Source organism: Gorilla gorilla, chromosome 5 (assembly GCF_029281585.2).
Source record: "Gorilla gorilla gorilla isolate KB3781 chromosome 5, NHGRI_mGorGor1-v2.1_pri, whole genome shotgun sequence".
Taxonomy (NCBI): domain Eukaryota; kingdom Metazoa; phylum Chordata; class Mammalia; order Primates; family Hominidae; genus Gorilla; species Gorilla gorilla.
The window spans coordinates 60,404,201-60,427,328 of NC_073229.2; the positions used below are offsets into that span (position 1 = coordinate 60,404,201).

Here is a 23,128-nt window from a genome sequence, read left to right on the forward strand (position 1 = left end):
GATATGGAGAAATTAAAACCTTTGTGCACTACTGGTAGGAAGGTAAAATGGTATAGCCACTGTGGGAAACAGTCCAGCAATTCCTCAAAACATTAAAAATAGAATTACCATGTGATCCAGCAATTTTGCTTCTGGGTATATATGCAAAATAATTGAAAACAGGTTTCAAAGAGATATTTTACACCCCCGTTCAAGCATCATAATTCACAATAGCCAAAAGGTAGCAGCAACCCAAGTGTCTGCTAATGAAGGAATGGAGAAACAAAATGTGGTATATACATGCAATGGTACATTACTCAGTCTTAAAAAGGAAGGAAGTGCTGATACATGCTACAACATGAATGGATCTTGAGAACATTATGCTAAGTGAAATAAGCCAGTAACAAAAAGATAAATAGCATATGATTCTACTTATATGACCTACCTAGCATTGTCATATCCATAGAAACAGAAAGAGACAGATGGTGGTTGCTAGGTGCTAGGGGAAGAAAGTAGCAGGGACTTGCTCTTTATTAGGTATTATGGTGAGTTTCACTTTTGCAAGATACAGAGTTCTGGGGACTAGTTTCACAACAGTATGAATGTACTTAACAATACTGAACTGTACACGTAAAAATGGCTAAGATGAAAGTTTTATATGTATTTTACCTTTTTTTTTTTTTTGAGACGGAGTTTTGCTCTTGTTGCCCAGGTTGGAGTGCAGTGGCGCGATCCCAGCTCACCGCAACCTTCACCTCCCAGGCTGAAGCGATTCTCCTGCCTCAGCCTCCTAAGTAGCTGGGATTACAGGCATGCTCCACCACGCTCGGCTAATTTTTGTATCTTTAGTAGAGACGGGGTTTCACCATGTTGGTGAGGCTGGTCTCGAACTCCTGAGCTCAGGTGATCCACCTGCCTCAGCCTTCCAAAGTGCTGGGATTACAGGTGTGAGCTACCGTGCCCAGCCATGATTTAAAAAAAAAAAAAAAAGTTGATAACATGGGCTGGGCGCGGTGGCTCACGCCTGTAATCCCAGCACTTTGGGAGGCCGAGGTGGGGGGATCACGAGATCAAGAGATCGAGACCATCCTGGCCGACATGGTGAAACCCTGTTTCTACTAAAAATACAAAAATTAGCCAAACGTGGTGGCGCATGCCTGTAGTCCCAGCTACTCGGGAAGCTGAGGCAGGAGAATTGCTTGAAACTGGGAGGCAGAGGTTACAGTGAGCAGAGATTGTGCTACTGCACTCCAGCGAGCGAGACTCCGTCTCAAAAAAAAAAAAAAAAAGTTGATAACATCACATCTATGCAATAAATTATTTAAATAAGTACATAATTATATTGAGAAATTAAAGACATAAAGCAAGCTAAAACATTTAAATCATTTATTATTGGTACAGCAGATTTTCAAATATAGGACTAAAGATTCAGATTACTGGTCAGGCGCAGTGGCTCACACCTGTAATCCCAGCGCTTTGGGAGACTGAGGCAGGTGGATCACTTGAGGTCAGGAGTTCAAGACCAGCCTGGCTAACATAGTGAAACCCTGTCTCTACTAAAAATACAACAGTTAGCCAGGCGTCGTGGCACATGTCTGTAGTCCCAGCTCCTTGGGAGGCTGAGGACAGGAGAATCACTTGGACCCAAGAGGTGGAGGTTGCGGTGAGCCGAGATTGCTCCACTGCACTCCAGCCTGGGTGACAGAGCGAGACTCCACCTCAAAAAAAGAAGAAAAAAAAAAAAAAGATTCAGATTACTCATAAACTAGCTGAACCTTCGTGTTTTTTTGTATGAATCCTAAGATTTCCTCTAGAAAATTAGGATCTGAATCAAGTAAGGCAAGGAGAATGGTGTTTTTCTTACATCCATGAAAAAGTCTCCTATGATGATGATAGTGTGGTTATATTAAGTAAAAATAATAACTTTGTTCTGCCAATAGAATAGCTTTTTAAGTTAATTTTTAAATCTTGCCATTTCTTTTTAAGAGAAATACCAGTAGACAGACAAAGCCACTCAAAGTTCAAGTTATGCATTCATCTATTGTCGCACATCAGAATTTTGGTTTGAAACTTTTGTCTTGGCTGGGAAGTATTATTGGATATTCAGGTAGGTTCATAAAAGTTCATGCCAATTGTCTATTAAAAATGAGCTCAATATGCTGTTGCAAAACTGTTTTGGGAAAAATATCAACTGGAATAATTTCCTGCTTTAATTTTACATTTTAAAATACCATTTCAAAATATCTTTATGCATAGAAGAAAACCTATGTTTAACAAATTTGGTCATACTGGATATTTTTTATATGCACACAAAGGATTCTCTATTCAAATAAATTCAGGAAACATTGGTTTAAACAATTGTAAAGGACATTAATATGCTAATGCAATGCAATGTACATTTCACAAACAATTTTTTTTAAAACTTTTTTTAGTGGAGCATTTTGCAGAACTCTTCTACTGAGTAAGCTGGAAAAATGCTGCTGTAAATAAAAACCTAAGTGATTAGCTGTTTAAACGATAAAACACTAATGTTGATTTATGTGTTTTGACTCCAACAACTTTTGGTTACCAATAATTTGCAACTCTGAAAATTTGCAAATCGGAAGTTACCAATTTGTGTTTTAAAAAAATTTTTGGCCAGGTTCCATGGCTCATGCCTGTAATCCTAGCACTTTGGGAGGCCAAGGTGGGTGGATAACCTGAGGTCAGGAGTTCAAGACCAGCCTGACCAACATGGCAAAACCTCGTCTCTACTAAAAATACAAAAATTAGCCAGGCGTGGTGGCATGTGCCTGTAATCCCAGCTACTCAGGAGGCTGAGGCAGGAGAATCACTTGAACCCAGGAAGCAGAGGTTGCAGTGAGCCAACATCACGCCACTTCGCTCCAGCCTGGGCAAAAGAGTGAAACTCTGTTTCAAAAAAAAAAAAATTCAAGAGTCTAGAAATTCGGTCATTTTTCTCTTTATGTAATGGTAAGAATTAAGAATCCTCACGTCTGCAGCCAAAAATACAAGCCTGGTGTGTAACACTAAAGGGTAAAACAGGGATAGATATAAGCTGTTATGCTATTCTTCAGGCAACACTGTGGGTAAGTGACATTCAGATGTTTACTGTAAAGAAAAATTTGAATACATTTGTATTGAAGGGCTTTTAGAAAAGAGCGTTATACACAGAACTGAGAGTTGAAAATATGAAGGTGTGGAAGATTAAGAGAACGCGTTTACTTTAAAAGATAATTTAAAAGTTATCTTCCCAGGCTGACACAGTGGCCCACTCCTCTAGTCATAACACTCTGGGAGGCTGTGGTGGGAGGATCCCTTGAGCCCAGGAGTTCATAGACCAGCCTGGGTAATATAGGGAGACCCCATCTCTATCTAAAATTTTTTTTAAAAGAAAATAAATATCTTTCCAGTTATTTTTCTTAGTCCTGTGTTCTTTATTTTGGTGTTTTCCATTGGATACCTGCATGCCAAGTGTTGTGCTACAGTATTACTGAAGAGTATAATGGAAGTAATGTCCTGCTGAAAATTTTCTTTGAGATATTAATCATTAATAATTTATATATTCCTATTTAATACTTACATAGGTCTTTAGCCTTTTAAAGGATTTCTGTTTGACAGCTTTTATAATTGAAAGTTATTCCATTTTTTTTTTAATTTTGCATGCTTGAAAAAGATGAAAACAGTGATTTAAATTATAAAGTATGGGGCCAGGTGCAGTGGCTCATGCCGGTAATCCCAGCACTTTGAGAGGCTAAGGCAAGTGGGTCACTTGAGCCCAAGAGCTCAAGACCAGCCTGGCCAACATGGTGTGAAACCCCGTCTGTACTAAAAATACAAAAATTAGCCAGGCGTGGTGGTGCATGCCTGTAATCCCAGGTACTTGGGAGGCTGAGGCACAGGAATTGCGTGAACCCAGGAGGCAGAGGTTGCAGTGAGCCAAGATCACATCACCGCACTGCCGCCTGGGTGACAGAGTAAGACTCTGTCTCAAAAAAAAAAAAAAATATATATATATATATATGTGTGTATATATATATATAAATATATATATATACACACGCGCGCGCGTGCGCGCACATATATATACACACACGCACATACATATATATGTATGTATGTACATATATGTGTGTATATGGGTGTGTATATATGTGTATATGTGTATGTATGTGTGTATATGTGTGTATGTATGTATGTATGTACATATATATGTATGGAACAAATAAGTGTTAAAGCTTTGGTTATTTTAATGCTTATATTAATATTTGAAGAACGTTTCTGAAGTTTACATTTAAAAGGTTGTAGTAATATGTTTTCCAGGGTCTCACATGCCAAGTCCACAATAAGTTTTTGTTTAATGAATGAAGAATTTTTTATGTAGCATTAATAAAATGCATTGCTATATATTATAGTGCAGAAGTCATGCATTCCTCCTTTTAAATGGTAGCACATTTTATATTTCAATTATGGAATGTATAACACTTTCACTGTAATGTGGTTTAATTAGCATAAGTGCTTAAAGAACAATATTAAGTGGTTTTTTGGATGTTTTTCTCTTTAATTAAATTCATTAAAGCACAAGAGGTTATTGCCTTTATGATAGGCATATATTTTGACTTTCAGGAGTAATGGTGTGTGATGTGAGATTTGAAATTTATTTCCTTTTTGTTAAAATATTAATAAAACAGTTAATATGTTTGCCTTTTCTGAATAAATTTGAACTTTAAGAAAACATTTAAAACTCTACAGATCCATTTGAACATCTACTAAAATGTCACTTTATTTTAATATTTGAAGTTGCTATCTCATTCTACCTTTCCTTCTATTTAAAGATGGCCTTCGCCGGATTTTATGTCAAGTTGGTTTACAAGAAGGGCCAGATGGTGAAAACTCTTCTCTAGTGGACAGACTGATGCTTAGTGATTCCAAATTATGGAAAGGTGAATCTCTTAACTACTTTTAAGGTGTAGAGGAACCTATATAAGTAATTGGGATGTGAAAGGTTTTTATCATTTGGGAAGATATTTAATACATATATTTGTGCTTTTTAAAATTAGCATTGCAGTCTTAGTCTTTGAAAAATATAGATTTGGTGGGGTGGAGTCCGTGATCCAACTTAAATGGACTTTATATTTTGTTACAGAGTTACGTTTAGAAAACTTGGTTTTATAAACAAATTGCAAATATTTTGTGCTAAGGAAAACATGTATTTTGCTCCTTTTTTGAAGGGACAGGATCTCACTCTGTTGCCCAGGCAACAGGAGTGCAGTGGCATGATCATTGATCACTGCAGCCTCCAACTCTTGGGCTCAAGCAATCCTCCCTTCTCAGCCTCCCTAGTAGCTGGGACTACATGTACATACCACCATGTATGGCTTTCTTTGTTTTTGAGACTTAAAATACAAGCCAGTCTCAGTGGTGTGTGCCTGTAGTCCCAGCTACACAGGAGGCTGAGGCAAGAGAATCACTTGAGCTAAGAGTTTGAGTTCAGCCTGGGCAACAAAGCAAGACCCTATCTCTTTTTAAAAAAAAAAAATGCTGTGTTGGCTGGGCATGGTGGTTCACACTTGTAATGCCAGCACTGTGGGAGGCCAAGGCAGGAGGATCGCGTGAGCCCAGGAGTTAAGACCAGCCTGGGCAACACAGCAAGACGCTGTCTCAAAAGTAAAAAAAAAAAAACCCACTGTGGATCACATAAAACTTGAGAAATGTAATTGTTTGGCGTGTCCTTATCTTATACCATGATCTTTTTCTACAAGGTGCTAGGAGTGTATATCATCAGTTGTTCATGAGCAGTCTGCTTATGGATTTGAAATACAAGAAACTATTTGCTGTTCGATTTGCAAAAGTAAGTGGCTTTTCAATTTTGAAAATAGGTTATATATAGAATAACTATGCCCATAATTATATTTAGGCTTCAAAAAATTAACATCTAATAGTAATATGTCAATGTGTTGATATTAAATTCTAAGAAACTTCATAAATAATCTTTTCATTCTTTATCAATAGAATAAAATTATAGCAGTGAGACTTCTTGTTCATCACCTCCTATGATAACATGAGTATCTATTATACAATGTTTATGAAATAATAAATGAAGAGTTTAAACCTATGCCATTGTGAATTATGGTATTTTTTCTATTAAAATTCATATAAGGAAACTAATCTCAGTTTAAATGACATATATATGAATATGATTTAATAAATATATTTGTGCATTTTAAAATTAGCATTGCAGTCTTAGTCTTTAAAAAAAATAGATTTTTTTTGGAGGGGGGGCATGATCCAAATTAAATAGCCTGTATATTTTGTTAGAAAATTATATTTAGAAAACTTTGATTTTATAAATAGATTGCAAATATTTCATGGTAAGGAAAACATGTATTTCGCTTTTTTTTTTTTTTTAAGAAACAAGGTCTCTTCAGAACTCTAGGTTATTAATATAGTAAAGTTCTCCCTTTTAGCAGCATGTGCATAAGCTAACCACTTATTTTTTTGCATTCACCTGAATTACGAAGTATACGAGAATCACTTGGAAAGCTCTTTCAAAATACATGTGTTGTGTTGCATTCTCAAATCTACTGAAACATTCACCAAGAATGGGGGCCCAAGCATGTATGCTTTGGAAGAGTCATCAGATGATTCTGATATGATGCAGAAGTGATGAAAGTCTGATTTCATCAGAAACAGTGTAATGCTGCTGTGGTTTAGCTCCACCAGCATACAGTGACATCTTGGGAGCTTAGTAGCTGTTACTGCCTATTTGGGCTGGTAAACTGCCATTGTGCTCCAGAAGAAAGAATCGATATTATTACAGGATTCCACAGTTTCCATAGTGAATCAATGTCTATACAGGATTCTATTGGTAGAAATCATTCCAGTTATTGTTCTCATAGCAGTGTTATCTTCTTGACTTCCTCCAGCACTGACTTTTCATTATAATCCTTAAACATTTGGTCATTGTGGATTAGAGGTGAATCTCCCCCTTGTTGTTTAGAATTACCAGCAGTTGCAGAGAGATTTTATGGAGGATGATCACGAGCGAGCAGTGTCGGTGACTGCTCTATCTGTCCAGTTCTTCACCGCACCTACTCTGGTGAGTAGTGCTTGCCTTTTCTTTGTAACTGATAGCTGGCACTCCTTGCCTTTTTTTGCCTTCTTAATAGAACTATGAGCGTTTGCAGAGTGATTATGTGACAGATGACCACGACAGAGAGTTTTCAGTCGCAGACCTCTCGGTTCAGATATTCACGGTTCCTTCACTTGTAAGTACTGAAAGACTAGAAGAACTTTCTTGTTTTCCATTAACAGAAGCCTTAAAATAATAGAGAACTAAAGTCTGTATATTGCTGAAAAGAATAGTATTTTATTAATGGGTAATCAGACTTCAAACACCTTCACTATTCTTTTACTAGAATATAACCTTGAATATCAAAGTCATCTGGTGGGGGGGAAGTCATTTAAACTTAATTTATACTTTCTCTTCAGAGTAAAGGAGAGGGAAACAATCTACAATTTTTCATAGTACTTCCCTGAGATTTTGAACTGATTAGTTCACATTAAGCCGATTGATTTCACAAATTATCCTTGACGTTAGAATTAGACAGCATATTGTACACCGTCTCGCAATTTGAGAAGTCCTCCTCCCACCTCCCTCCCAAAAGGGGAGATGTAGCTAAGGCAATTGAATCCTGATGATTGGATGGTCTTTTACTGAGCTTCACGAGTTGCCCATAAAGGCATCATTATGTTTTAGCGCTATATACATAATTAAAATTCATATTTAATTTGTTCAGCAAATTTAAGAAACACCTATTTATTGGGCACAGTTCTAGACTTTGAGAATGTAACAGTAAACAATAACAAATGTGACCCTTCCCTCATCAAACTTACCATAGTGGGAAAGACTCACATAAATAGTTAATCAGAATCACAATGAAAATTCCGTTGGTTTGAGAGAGAATAACGAGACCTGACCTTTTCCCACACTTCAGGGCTTTTCTAAGAAAGGTGCCTTTATGCAAGGGCATGAGGGAAGGTCCATGCTAAGGAATGAGCAGTTGAGAAAACCTGGAGGAGTAGGGCGGAGTATTACCTCTTGGCAAATAGAGGAAAACCAGGACACTTGAAGATCCTTGAACCTGGAGTGAAATTGTATAGGTTTAAGAGCATTTTATAGTTACTTTATTAATAAGGCATATTAAAAATAACTGAATTTTTCCCCATATTACTTTTATGTTAAAGGATATATTCTAATACAGTGGAAGCTGACTGGAGTCTGTTTACCCATTAATGAGCTAGTATGATAGGCCAAATTAAGGATTTTGCATTTTGTCTTAAAAACATGAGAAGGCATTAAAGAGTTTTAAGTGGTATTTACATAATTACATTTGTGATTTTAAAAGATCATGCTGTCTGTAATTTGGAGAACAAATTGGACGAGGGTAAAAGTGAGTGTGGGAAACCTAATCAGATGCTAAAGCAATGACCCAGGGAAAAATTGATGTAACTTGAACTGGGATGCTGAAAGTGGATATGAATCATGAGGGATATTTTTAGGTGGTGAAATCTACAGAACTGGCCAAGTGGGTTTGAGGGTTGTTGGACTTGCTGACGAACTGGATGTCGGGTTTGAAGGAGAAGTATAAGGATGATTCGCAAGCATCTGGCTTGCAGCTGAGTAGATGCTGTGCCACTTGCTGAGTGATTAGCATTTGTAAAGAGGGAAAGTGATGCTTTTAGTTTAGTCAGGGTTGAGTTCCAGAAGCCTCTGAGATGATCCTGTGTGTATTCATATCTGTGCTTCCCTCCTTCATTGAACCATTTCCATGCCAGTACCACAGTTGTAATAATTATTTATAGCTTAATATCCCATTTTGACATCTTAAATCCCATTTCATTTGATAGCTTAAATCTCCTTTCATTATTATTTTCCAAAATGTTTTCGCTTATTCTTAGGCCTTTTTCAAAAAGATGAAGTAAAATGAGATTGTCAGTTACCAAAAACCACATTAGAATTTTGACTGAAAAGACCTTATATTTGTAGATTAATTTAGGAAGCACTAACATCTTTGCAATATTGAATATCCCAACTAGGAATATAATTTGTCCTTGTTTATTCAAATGTTATTTTATGTTCTTAGTAAAAACTTCATAGTTCTCTCATTATAAACATATATATACGTATTTTTTTTTTTTTTTTTTTAGTTCTCAATCTCGGCTGGGCGCAGTGGCTCACCTCTGTAATCCTAGCCGAGGCAGGTGGATCACCTGAGGTTAGGAGTCTGAGACCAGCCTGGCCAACATGGTGAAACCCCATCTCTACTAAAAATAGAAAAATTAGCCAGGCGTGGTGGCGCACGCCTGAGGCTGAGGCAGAAGAATCACTTGAACCCGAGAGGGTTGCAGTGAGCTGAGATCGAGCCATTGCACTCCAGCCTGGGTGACAGAGCGAGATTCGGTATCCAAAAAAAAAAAAAAAAAAAAAAAGTTCTTGCTCTGTCACTCAGGCTGGAGTGAGGTGGCACGATCACAGCTCACTGCAGCCTTGACCACCTGGGCTTAGGCAATCCTCCTGTCTCAGCCTCCCAAGTAGCTGGGACCACAGATGCATGCCACCACACCCAGCTAGTCTTAACATTTTTTAATTAAGCTTATATGGTTTATATTTTTGATGCTGTAGTAAACTTTTTATATTTTTATACAGGCTATGGTAGTATTTAGGAAAACTACTGATTTTTATATGTCCATCTTATATCTGTCTGGGCTATCTGGATATGTATGTATTCAGATTAAATAGGTTCTACCAAACTCTTTTCCATAATGGTTAAACCAATTCATGCTTCTGTTAATAACATATGAAAGTGATAGTTGCTCCACATCCTCACCAACACTTGGTTTTGCCAGTCTTTTAAGATTTTATCTATTCTACTGGGACATAGTGGTTTCTCATTATGGTTTTAATTTGCATTCTTCTGGTGATGATGAAGCTGAATTCCTTTTTATATGTTTATTGGCATTTGGATATACTCCTTTGTGAATCCCTGTTAAAGTTGTCCTTTGATTATCTATTGAGTTGTCTGCCTTTTTCTTACTGATTTGTCAGAGTTTTTCATAGATTCTGCATACATATTCTTTGTTGGGTATATATACTACAAATATTTTTTCCACTCTTGTCTTGTTTACTTCCTGAATATTAAGTGTTTCTTTTTTTTTTTTTTTTTTTTTTTAAGACAGAGTCTCACTGTCCCCCAGGCTGGAGTGCAGTGGCGTGATCTCAGGTCAATGCAACCTCAGCCTCCCGAGTAGCTGGGACTACATGCGTGCCCAGCTAAGTTTTTGTATTTATAATAGAGATGGGGTTTCACCATGTTGGCCAGGCTGGTCTCGAACTCCTAGCCTCAAGTGATCCACCTGCCTCAGCCTCTCAAAGTGCTGGGATTACAGGCATGAGCCACTGCACCCAGCCAGGTGTCTCTTAATGAGCCAGCATTCGTAATTATAACATGTACTAATTTTGTTTGTTTGTTTTTTTTTTAGACGGAGTCTCGCTCTGTCACCCAGGTTGTAGTGCAGTGGCGTGATCTCCACTCACTGCAACCTCTGCCTCCCGGGTTCAAGCGATTCTCCTGCTTCGGCCTCCTGAGTAGCTGGGACTACAGGCGTGTGTGAGCATACCCGGCTATTTTTTTTTTTTTTTTTTTTTTTGTATTTTTAGTAGAGACGGGGTTTCACTATGTTGGACAGACTGGTCTCAAACTCCTGACCTCAGGTGATCCACCGCACCCAGCCGTATTTTTTGTATATTGTTTAAACAATCTTTGTGTATCCCAAGGTCACAAAGATATTCTCCCACGTTTTCTAAAAGCTTGCCTTTCCCATTTAAATTCCCAATCCATCTATAATTCATTTTTGTGTATCTAAGAAGTAAGGTCTTGATTTTTCCCCCTACATAGTTATTCAATTAACCCAGAAGTGTTTATTGAAGATATTTTTTCACCTGTTGCATTTCAGGGGCACCTTTGTCATAAATCAAGACCTTTATATGTGTGTGTCTGTCTTGTCTATCTTTGTGCCCCAGCTACACTGCCTTAATTATAGTAGTTTTGTGAGTCTCAGTATCTGATAGTTAAATCTTCCAGCTTTATTCCTCAGAGTGCCTTGGCCATTCTTTTTTTGTTTTTTTTTTTTTTTTTTTTTTTGAGATGGAGTTTCATTGTTGTTGCCCAGGCTGGAGTGCAATGGTGTGATCTCAGCTCACTGCAACCTCCGCCTCCCGGGTTCAAGCAATTCTCCTGCCTCAGCCTCCTGAGTAGCTGGGATTATAGGCATGCGCCACCACACCCGGCTAATTTTGTATTTTTAGTAGAGATGGGGTTTTGCCATGTTGGTGAGGCTGGTCCTGAACTCCTGACCTCAGGTGATCCATCCCCCTCAGCCTCCCAAAGTGCTGAGATTACAGGCGTGAGCCACCGGGCCAGGCCAGCCTTGGCCATTCTTAATCCTTTGTATTTCTGTATGAATTTAGATTCAGCACATCAGCTTCCATACACACGAAGAAGCCTTCATATATTTTGATTGAGATTGAAATTAATCTCTCCTTCAGTTTAGGAAGAATTGGTATCTTTACAATATTGAGTCTTCTGCCCTGTGAACTTGATGTATTCCTTCATTCATTTAGTTTTTTTTAAAAAATTTCTTTCAATAGTTTATAGTTTTCATTATAGAGGGCTTCCCACTCTTCTTTTTTTTCTTTTTGAGATGAAGTCTTGCTCTGTCACCCAGGCTAGAGCACAGTGGCACAATCTTGGCTCACTGCAACCTCTGCCTCCCAGGTTCAAGCAATTCTCCTGTCTTAGCCTCCCGAGTAGCTGGGATTACAGACACCCGCTGCCACCACGCCTGGCTAATTTTTGTATTTTTAGTAGAGACAGGGTTTCACCATATTGATCAGGCTGGTGTCGAACTCCTGACCTCAGGTGATCCACCCATCTCAGCGTCCCAAAGTGCTGGGATTACAGGCGTGAGCCACTGCGCCTGGCCCCCATTCTTCTTTTGTAAGATTTATTTCTAGGTGTTTGGTTTGGTTTTGGGGGGAGGGGAGACATTGTTTTTGGGTTTTTTGGTGGGTTTTTTTATGTTTTTTTTTTTTTGAGACAGAACCTCACTCTGTTCCCCACGCTGGAGTGCAGTGGTGCAATCTCAGTTCACTGCAGCCTCCGCCTCCTAGGTTCAAGTGATTCTTCTGCCTCAGCCTCCCAAGTAGCTGGGATTACAGGTGCGTGCCACCACATCTGGCTAGTTTTTTTGTACTTTTCGTAGAGATGGTGTTTCACCATGTTGGCCAGACTGGTCTCAAACTCCTGACCTCAGGTTATCTGCCCACCTCGGCCTCCCAAAGTGCTGGGATTACAAGCGTGAGCCACCGCACCTGGCCTGTTTTTGGCTTTTGATTCTATGGGAAATTTTTTTTAACTTTACTTTGTATTTGCTTATAGAAATACATTCATTTGTGTATATCAGCCATGTATCCAGCCACTTTTTCCACATTCATTTATTCTAATGGTTTATAGATTTTTTTTTTTTTTTAAGATGGAGTCTGTGATGCTCAGGCCAGTCTCAAACTCCTGGGCTCAAGCTATCATCCTGCCTCAGCCTCCCAAAGTGCTGGGATTACAGGCATGAGCCACTGTGCCCAGCCAGTTTGCAGATTCTTTTGGATTTTTCTGTGTACATAATCATATCACTTGTCATCCATGAATAACAGCAGTTTTAGTTCTTATTTCGAAGATTTATATATTTTATTTCATTTTCTTTATTATACTGGCTGGGACCTCAACTACAGTGTTAAATACAAGTGGTAGATAAAAGCAGAAATCTTTGTCTCATATCTGATCTCAGGGGGAAAACTTTTAATATTTTACCGTAAAGTATGATGTTTTGCTCTGGAGTTTTGTTCGCTTGGTTTTTGTTTGATTGTTTATAGATACTCTTTTATCAGATTAGAGAAATTTTCTCTATTCCTAGTTTGCTCTAAGATGGTAGTGTTGTTTAAGAGAGGGAGCCTTGTGATGTCGCCCAGCCTGCCCTCAAATTCCTGGGCTCAAGCAATCCTCCCATCTCAGTCTCCCGAGTACCTGGGACTATAGGCATGCGCCACTGAGCCCAACTTGGTTTTTGTTTGTTTGGTTTTTGGTTTTTTTTGAGACGGAGCCTCACTCTGTCGCGCAGGCTGGAGTGCAGTGGTGTGATCTCAGCTCACTACAACCTCCGCCTTCCGGGTTCAAGCGATTCTTCTGCCTCAGCCTCCTGAGTAGCTGGGATTACAGGTGCGCACCACCACGCCCGGCTAATTTTTATATTTTTAGTAGAGACGGGGTTTCACCACGTTGGTCAGGCTGGTCTTGAACTCCTGACCTCATGATCCACCCTCCTCGGCCTCCCCAAGTGCTGGGATTACAGGCGTGAGCCACTGCACCCGGCCGGTTTTTGTTTGTGTTAAATCATGAATATGTGTTTAATTTTCATGAATTTCAGGAGAGGCATTGGATGGTATGATCAAGTGGTTTTTTTCTCCCTTTGTCTGTTAATAAGGTTATTTAATTTTTTTCAAATGTTTTATTACTTTTGCTTTAAGGAAATAAACCAAACTTGGTTGTGGTGTATTATCCTTTTTCTATATTGCTTGATTCTATTTGTGCACCCTTATTTGTGAGAGAGATTAAGTGATAATTTTCTTTCCTTGTTATAGCCTTTTGGGGTTTTGGTATTAAGATTAAAGAGGACTCATTAATTAAATTGGCATGTATATTCTGTTTTCTGGAAAATTTTATGTAAGATAGGTATTGCTCTTTTTTTTTGTTTTGTTTTGTTTTGTTTTGTTTGTTTTTTGAGACCAAGTCTCACTCTAGCACCCAGGCCAGAGTGCAGTGGTGCGATCTCAGCTCACTGCAGCCTCAACCTCCTGTGTGCAAGTGATCCGCCTCAGCCTCCCAAGTAGCTGGGACTACAGGCATGCACTACCACACTTGGCTAATTTTTTTTTTTTTTAGTGCTTGTTGAGTTGGTGGGGGGGTGTTGCTTTGTTACCCAGGCTAGTCTTGAACTCCTAACCTCAAGTGATCCTTCCACCTTGGCCTCCCAAAGTGTTGGGATTACAGGTGTGAACCACTTATTCCTTATTGCTTTTGTAATTGCCCAGCAGATTCTTCCTGCCCACTGTACAGATAAAATCAATTCACTGAGACCACAGCATTGCAGTACAGAAAGAGTTAAATTGACACGAGGCTGGCCACACCACATGGGAGACAGAGTTTTTACTCAAAATCTCCCCCTGAAGGCTTGGAGGTTAGGGGTTTTCAAGTATAATTTGGTGAGCAGAAAACTAGGGAGTAGGTGATGCTGATTGGTTGAGGAGGGCATCATTAGGGTGTGTGCTGAGTCCACTTGTGGCTGAGGGTCAAAGGACTGGTTGAATCATGGATCACAAGTAATGCAAAGTCTGAAAAGGCATCTCAAAAAGGCGACTCTTAGGTTCTACAATAGTGTTGTTATCTATAGGAGTAATTGTGGAAGTTACAAATCTTGTGATTGCTGGTTATCATTTAACTTACATCTTAGCATAATTCAGGCCCCTTTCATCATCTTAACCTTGTGGACTTTGATTAGTTTTATAAAGGCAGTTTCCTTTTGGAAAGGGCTATTATCTTCCTTGCTTTAAGGTTAAACTACAAATTAAATTTCTCCCAAAGTTAGTTTGGCCTACACCCCAGAATGACCAAGGACAGCTTGGAGGTTAGAAGCAAGATGGAGTCAATTATATCAGATTTCTCTTACTGTCATAATTTTGCAAAGGCACTTTACTCACTTAAATATTTGGAAGAATTCTCCATTGTAACCATTTGGGCCTCAAGATTTCTTTCTGGAAATGATTTTATAGCCAGTTAAAATTTTTAATAGGACTATTCAGATTTCCTGTTTCTTGTTTCCCTTCTAATAACATGTTTTTTCTTGGGAATTTGCTAATTTCATTTAAATTTCCAATTATATTGATTTAAATGACACCTAATATTTGTCTTATTTTCTATTTAATACATTTCAGATCTATAGGTTTTGTAGTATTTTTTGTAATCCTTTTTTAAATTTAAATTTTTCTGTTTTTCTTACCAGTCTTTCTAAGGATGTATACTCTTTTTTTAGGACAGGGTCTCACTTTGTCACCCAAGCTGGAGTGCAGTGGCATGATTTCAGCTCACTGCAATCTCTACCTCCCAGGTTCAAGCAATTCTGGTGTCTCGGCCTCCCAAGTAGCTGGGACTACAGGCATGCACCACCACACTGGGCTAATTTTTGTTATTTTCAGTAGAGACGGAGTTTTGCCATCTTGGCCAGGCTGGTCTCGAGCTCCTGGCCTCATGTGATCTGCCTACCTCAGCCTCCCAAAGTGCTGGATTACAGACATGAGCCACCATGCCCAGCCTAGAGATGTATGTGTTTATTAGTTTTTTCAAAGAACCAATCTTTAGTTGCGTTGATTTATTCCCCCCCCCCTTTTTTTTTTTTTTGAGGCGGAGTCTCGCTCTGTCACCCAGGTTGGAGTGCAGTGGTGCGATCTCAGCTCACTGCATGCTCCGCCTCCCGGGTTCATGCCATTCTTCTGCCTCAGCCTCCCAAGTAGCTGGGACTACAGGCACCCGCCACCATGCCTGGCTAATTTTTTTGTATTTTTAGTAGAGCTGGGGTTTCACCATGTTAGCCAGGATGGTCTCGATCTCCTGACCTCGTGATCCGCCTGCCTCAGCCTCCCAAAGTGTTGGGATTACAGGCGTGAGCCACCGTGCGTGGCCTTATTTTTCCCCTTTTATACATTTGCTTTGTTTTATTCTTTCCTTTTTTGTGTTTTCTTTAGATTTTGCCATTCTTGCGTAGTTTCTTTTCTTTCGTGACCACCAATGTAATTTCTTTATAGATTATTAGATCATTTACTTTCAGCCTTCTTTTCTGATGATTTAAAGCTTAGGTTTCCATCTAAGCATAATTTTAACTGCATCTCACAGTCTTGTTATGTGGCAAATGAGGGTTGTTTAGAAAGGTTTGTTTTGTAAGTTCAAATGAACTTAGGTAATAAAGGATGCACCTTGCCTTCCTGGAAAGTGAGAGGACACTTTACAGCAGGGAAATGTATGCTCTCTTTTTACAGCTTCTCTTGTGTCTGCTGTCCTCAGTTGCCTTCACTCAAAATAATGCTTATGCCAAAGTGGCATATTTTGGGGTGGCATATTCGAGTTCTCTTCAGCTGATAGAGTGAGGTGGATCACTTTAGTCCAGTCAAGGATTTAAGTGTCTCCAGGTTGTTTTGACAAGACTCAGTCTTACTTCTGCTTCATCCCCACCCCTGACACATAACTCCCTAGGGGTTCTCAATCAAGAGCCTGGAGTTCTTCCCTAGAATTCGAGTTTGTTCACTCTATAGGAACTTGTACACTAATCTTGCTTCCTTATATAACTTTAGAATTTTGTAAATGTCTTTAAGGAAAAACTGGAAGAACATTGAACTCAGTTCCCCCTGCTCTTTTTCTTACTGGGATTCTGGCCTCTCCAGCACCCTGGGACTGCTATAGTCTCAGCAAGTTTTTCTCCCTAATAATAGCAGTTCTGTACAGATTTTGTAACCACACAATGGGTTACCTTGCTCGCTGCCCAGATAGAGCCGATTTATGAAGACGAGGGAATTGCAATAGAGAAAGAGTTTAGTACACAGAGAGCTGGCCAAGTGGGAGACCAAAGCTTTATTATTACTCAAATCAGCCACCCCAACAATTTAGAGCCTAGGTTTGGAGGGCAGGGGGCTAGGAAATAGGCGATGCTGATTGGTTGGGTCCAGGGTGGAATCACAGGGAGTTGAAACTGTCCACTTGTGCTGAGTCAGTTCCTAGATGCGGGCCATAAGACCAGATAAGCCAGTTTACCAGTCTGGGTGTCTCCAGCAGGTCCTTCAGTATGCAGGGTCTGAAAAATACCTCAAACACCAATCTTAGGTTTTACAATAGTAATGTTATCTGTAGGAGCAAGTGGGGGAAGTTAGTGATATTGTGGCCTCTGGCTACATGACTTCTGAGCCATAATTTCTAATCTAGTGGCTAATTTGTTGGTTTTACAAAGGCAGTCTGGTTCCCAAGCAAGGAGGGAGTTTGTTTCAGGGAGAGTCTATTACCGTCTTTGTTTGTTTTTTTGGTTTGTTTTGTTTTTTGAGTCAGGGTCTCGCTCTGTTGCCCAGGCTAGAGTGCAGTGGTGCAATCGTGGCCCACTGCAGCGTCGACCACCCAAATTCGAGCCAACCTCCTGCCTCAGTTTCCTGAGTAGCTGGGACTACAAGTGTGCGCCACTACACACCTGGCTAAGTTTTTTTTTTTATCTCTTATTTTTAGTAGAGACAATGTCTTGCTATGTTGCCTGGGCTGGTCTTGAACTCCTGGGGTCAAATGATCCTCCCACCCCAGCCTCCCAAAGTACTAGCATTACAGGCATGAGCCACCACACCCAGCCTTTGTTTTAAAGTCTTTAAAGTCTTTGTTTTAAAGTTAAACTGTAAACCACATTCCTCCCAAAGTTAGTTTGGCCTGCACCCAGGAATGAATAAGGGCAGTTTTGGAGATTAAAGGCAAGATGAAGTCAATTAGGTCAGATCTCTTTCAGTGTCATAATTTTCTCACTGTTAACAGTTTTTGCAAAGGTAGCTTTCTTTTTTTCTTGGGATCTTAAATCCCCTCTTACCCCACTCCCAGAATAGACAAATGCTGAGGGAAAAGCAGCTGCAGAATGCTGGCTCACCTCCTTGTGCAGTTCCCTTTCTCCCTGGTTTTATCTCCTGGAGTCCTTGTCTCAGCAGCTCTCTAGTGATTTCAAACTTTTTTTTACTTCTATTAAGCGTTTCTAGTTGTTCTTGGTGGAAATGTTGGTCATCCTCAAGCTACTTCATCATGACTGAAAGAATACTTTTATAGTTCTTTAAAAAAAAAACAAAACTCCGTTAATAATTATTATGCACATCCCTGGTTAAAAATAACTTGTCCTAGATATTAGTGGAATGTTTTATAGCAGTGGTACCTTTTGAATCACAATTACCTTACAATTAACACAGTCTTCATTTTTAGTTTGGTCAAGACCTTTGGTCAAGACCCAGTACTGGCCAGGCACAGTGGCTCATGCCTGTAATCCCAGCACTTTGGGAGGCAAAGGTGGGAGGATCACTTGAGGTCAGGAGTTCGAGACCAGCCTGGCCAACATGGTGAAACCCCGTCTCTTCTAAAAATACAAAAAATTAGCTGGGCATGGTGGCAGGTGCTGGTAATCCTAGCTACTCGGGTGGCTGAGACAGGAGAATTGCTTGAACCCGTGAGGTGGAGGTTGCAGTGAGCCAAGATCATGCCACTGCACTCCAGTCTGAGCGAAAGAGTGAGGCTCTGACTCAAAAAAAATAAAATAAAATAAATAGTGCTTATAATTCAAGTGATTAGAGTATGATAGTTGTTCTAATTTATTAAATATGTGTTCAGTCAGCATTATCCCTGTATGCTATGGCATGTTTAGTTTAAAAGTATAAGCATAGATTATTATTATTATTCAGTTGTATTTTTCAGAGTCTTACGGGAGAATTTGGCCCATTTTGAATATGCTGTTAAATAGGTAATGAGCCTTGCAATACAAAATTGAATATGAATCATATAAAATGAATAAAAACTGTAATTAATACAATCAGGTTTTTTTTTGTTTTTGTTTTTGTTTTGAGATAGAGTTTCGCTCTTGTCATCCACACTGGAGTGCAGTGGCATGATCTGGGCTCACTGCAACCTCCGCCTCCTGGGTTCAAGCAGTTCTCCAGCCTCAGCTTCCCGAGTAGCTGGGATTATAGGTGCCCACCACCATGCCCAGCTAATTTTTTAATTTTTAGTAGAGAGGGGGTTTCGCCATGTTGGCCAGACTGGTCTGGAACTCCTGACCTCAAGTGATCCGCCCACCTCAGCCTCCCAAAGTGCTCAGATTACAGGCGTGAGCCACTGTGCCCGGCTGATAGTGGTAATGCTTTTTAAAGCAAAGTGAATTGTAGGCATAAAAATTAAGAAAGGCCAGGCACAGTGGCGCACACCTGTAATCCCAGCACTTTGGGAGGCCAAGGCAGGCAGATCACTTGAGGTCAAGACTTCAAGATCAGCCTAGACAACTTGGTGAAACCCTGTCTCTACTAAATATATGTAAAAAATTAGCCAAGCGTGGTGGCACACACCTGTAATCCTAGCTACTTAGGAGGCTGAGGTGGGAGGATTACTTGAACCCTGGAGAAGATTGCAGTGAGCCAAGATTATGCCACTGCACTCCAGCCTGGGTGACAAAGCAAAACTCTGCTCAAAAAAAAAAATAATTTTTTAGGGTAAGTGTTAAGTACAAGAAATATATACCAAGACTAAATACCAAATAATGTTTGGTATTTAATGTTGAAAATTACTTTGAAAGGTTAGCAACAATTTCTTAGCATAAGGTGATAAAGCTGAGAACCTAAGGTCTTTTATTTTTCTTTTCTGTTTGTAACTTTGAAATATGTGCTTCTTTTGTTATCTTTTAGAAGTAGAAATGCCTGAATAACTCCCCTGGTTTTTGTTTTGGTTTTGGTTTTTGGGGTTTTCGTTTGTTTTTAAGAGTCAAGGCCTTGCTGTGTTGCCCAGGCTGGCCTCGAAATCCTGAGCTCAAGCAGTCCTCAACCTCAGCCTCACAAGTAGCTGGAACTATAGACATGAGCCACTGTGGCCAGCTACTTCCTGTTTTAATGGGACATTAGTAATGAACCATCGTAGTAGTAGTAGCAGTGGTAGTAGTAGTAGTAGTAGTCGTAGTGATGAACCACTCTATTATTATTTACTTTTTTTTTTTTTTAATTGAGAGAGTCTTGCTCTGTCGCCTAGGCTGGAGTGCAATGGCATGATCTCGGTTCACTGCAACCTCTGCCTCCTGAGTTCAAGCGGTTCTCCTGTCTCAGCCTCCCGAGTAGCTGGGATTACAGGAGCCCACCACCACGCCCAGCTAATTTTTGTGTTTTTTAGTAGAGATATGGTTTCACCATGTTGGCCAAGCTAGTCTCGAACTCTTGACCTTAGGTGATCCACCCACCTCGGCCTCCCTTGCTGGGATAACAGGCATAAGCCACTGCACCCAGCCTATTTTTTTTTTTTTTTTGGATACCCCTAAAGGCAATTAGAATCCAATCCAAAATTTTGCAGTATGTGAACCATCTCTGTTAACATTCACCTGAAACTAAAAATGCTAGTAAGTGCCTTGATTTGGTGGGGGTTTACATTCTAACAATATTGTCTCTCCATCAAACTTCCTCTTACTGCCTGCTTTAAGTCCTGAAGTTTTCAAACTCAGTTTTATATTTACAGATTTTCTACTTATCTGCTGACTTTAGAATTTAACATCTATATTAGAATACAGTTTTAATATATTCTTAGACTTCTGTCTTCTGCATTTTTGTTTCTACTTATTTGGGGTTTTTTTGTTTTTTGTTTTTAAGACAGGGTCTCACTCTGTCGCCCAGGCTGGAGTGGCGTGATCATGGCTCACTGCAGCCTTGACCTCCTAGGCTCAGGTGATTTTCCCACCTCAGCCTCCCAGGTAGCTGGGAATACAGGTACATGCCACCACACCCAGCTAATTGTTTTATTTTTTATAGAGACAGGGTTTCACTGTGTTGCCCAGGCTGGTCTCGAACTGGGCTCAAATAATCCGCCTGCCTCAGCCTCCCAAAGTGCTGGCGTTACAGACATGAGCTACTGCACCTGGCCTTGTTCTACGTTTTGATGAAACTTTTTCTGTTGCTAATTACCTAATCTTGACTTATGCGAGGCCTGTTTAAGTTGTCACCCAGCATCAATAACACTCTAGAATCCTAGGAGAGATTAGCTGTTGAGGCTGGAAAATGTCAGGGTGAGGATCCATGATCTTTTGTATCAGAGTGCAAAATGAAGTATTCAAAGTAACATTAGACTTTCTGACTCTATTAGGGCAGAGATTAACACCATCAAAATGGCAAAGAGCAAAATGTTTGAAGTTATATTGTGTTATGGAGGGCATGAGAGGGCATGGCCCACATTGTAGGTAGAAAGAGAAATTGTTGAGCCTCTTTGTGGAAACAATTTGGTGATATCATTAAAATTTATTATGTGCATACTCTTTAACCGATTACTTCCACTTTTAGGAAATTATTCTATAAATATTCCTACAACTATACACAGTGGATATTTGTTGCAACATCTTTTTTAATAGCATAAAACTGGAAACAACCCAAATGTCTGACCAGTAAAAGCTTGGCTAAATAAAATCTGATACAAAAGTAGACCAGGTTAAAAAGAATGACGAGCATTTGTATGAACTGATATGGGACATTGTCCCATATCAAGTAAAAAAACGTACAAAACAATATAATATGCTATCTTTTGTAGGAAAAAGATATACATACTTGTGTATACTTAATACACACTTTATGTGTTTATACATTTTATATATGTGTGTGTATTATGTAGTATATACTCTGATTTTATATATATATATATAAATACAGGTTCTGTAATTATATATATATAAAATACACATACATATACCATCTCTGCAAGAATATGCAAGGAACTACGATTAACAAGATACGCCTTTAGAAAGAAGACCTCAGGAGCTAGGAGACTCCCTGTTGCATTTAGTATCATTTACATGTATTTGCTTATTCAAAAAAAAAAAAATATATATATATATATATGTACACACATGCACACACACACAAACAAAAAATAAATCTCAACTAAGGAAATAAAGAGAAAATATTGTTTCATACTGAGTTCTAGAGAATCTGTGTCGTAAACCTCTGGATCCTAGAATAACTATACCATACCATTATAGGTGTCTAAATGTCTCAGTTAAGGAAAATTTGCAGCCTGATTCAGAGCCCCCACCCTGAATTATCTTTGAGTAATGAGCCTTGGAACTGTCTTCTAACATTCTGGCATCTTTCTGGCATCTGGTATAATTGTTGCTTCATACATGTGGCAATTGGAGTAAGTAATTGTTATTTAGAAATACAAAGTAATGCATTTATGATATATAGTTGTGTTGAAAAAGGTTTAAACTGAAGGAGCTAAACAATGTTGGTGACTTTTTTAGTCTTCCTAGTACATAGTTTTTGATTACCATGCACTCTGATAAACTTTGTTTTTAGGCTCGAATGCTCATCACGGAAGAAAACTTGATGAGCATTATCATTAAGACTTTTATGGATCATTTGAGACATCGAGATGCCCAGGGCAGATTTCAGTTTGAACGATACACTGCTTTACAAGCCTTCAAATTTAGGAGAGTACAGAGCCTTATTTTAGATCTCAAGTAAGTTTTCATTTAATTATTAAACCAGTTGCAATTTATGGAAAGTCAATGTTTATGTTAATTGCCACTGTCACTTTTATCTTGTTCAGGTATGTGTTAATTAGCAAACCAACTGAATGGTCAGATGAGCTGAGGCAGAAGTTCCTAGAAGGGTTTGATGCCTTTTTGGAATTACTAAAATGTATGCAGGTATGTAAAAACTGTTACACTTTTCTTTTTCCTTTTTTTTTCTCTTTTCTCTTTTTTTTTTTTTAATTTTTCTTTTTCTTTTTAAGAGATGGGGGTCTCACTGTGTTGCCCAGGGTGGAGTGTAGTGGCTAGTCATAGACACAACCATAGTGTACTATACCTTTGAACTCCTGGTCTCTGGCAGTTCTCCTGCCTCAGCCTCCAAAGTTGCCTGGGACTAGAGGCGCAGGCACGGGCCCAGGCCCAGCTTCTTTGTTGTTGTTGTTGTTGTTGTTGTTGTTCATTGAAATGAACAGCTTTCTGTCTGCGCATCTTTTCATTTCGTGCACATTTCCAAAAGATCAATTTGGATGGCTGCAATTCTGACCAGGAAGCTCCTCTTTAATTGGAGATTCTTAGAAAGGTATGGAGCAAAGGAGATCCCAGCAAAGATTCCGGCATCTACTGCTCTTGGGTTTTTTCTGTGTTGGTTTTTTTTGTTTTGTTTTGTTTATGAGATGGAGTCTCACTCTGTCGCCCAGGCTGGAGTGCAGTGGCG

General features: G+C 39.3%; 1 protein-coding gene across 5 annotated transcripts in view; it reads left to right on the top strand.

The window, feature by feature from the left end:
- Nucleotides 1–23,128, top strand: part of UBR2 (ubiquitin protein ligase E3 component n-recognin 2) — a 128,799-nt gene that overhangs the window by 46,189 nt on the left and 59,482 nt on the right. For 3 of the 5 annotated variants that reach the window (XM_019029814.3, XM_055389633.2, XM_055389635.2), the window contains exons 8-13: nucleotides 1,966–2,086; nucleotides 4,815–4,922; nucleotides 5,742–5,830; nucleotides 7,149–7,247; nucleotides 22,238–22,401; nucleotides 22,491–22,590. In XM_019029814.3, coding sequence (XP_018885359.1) covers nucleotides 1,966–2,086; nucleotides 4,815–4,922; nucleotides 5,742–5,830; nucleotides 7,149–7,247; nucleotides 22,238–22,401; nucleotides 22,491–22,590 — 681 coding nt within the window. Of the gene's footprint in view, nucleotides 1–1,965; nucleotides 2,087–4,814; nucleotides 4,923–5,741; nucleotides 5,831–6,979; nucleotides 7,079–7,148; nucleotides 7,248–22,237; nucleotides 22,402–22,490; nucleotides 22,591–23,128 lie in introns of all 5 variants that reach the window. The other 2 variants (XM_019029813.4, XM_055389634.2) reach the window with 1 other exon arrangement.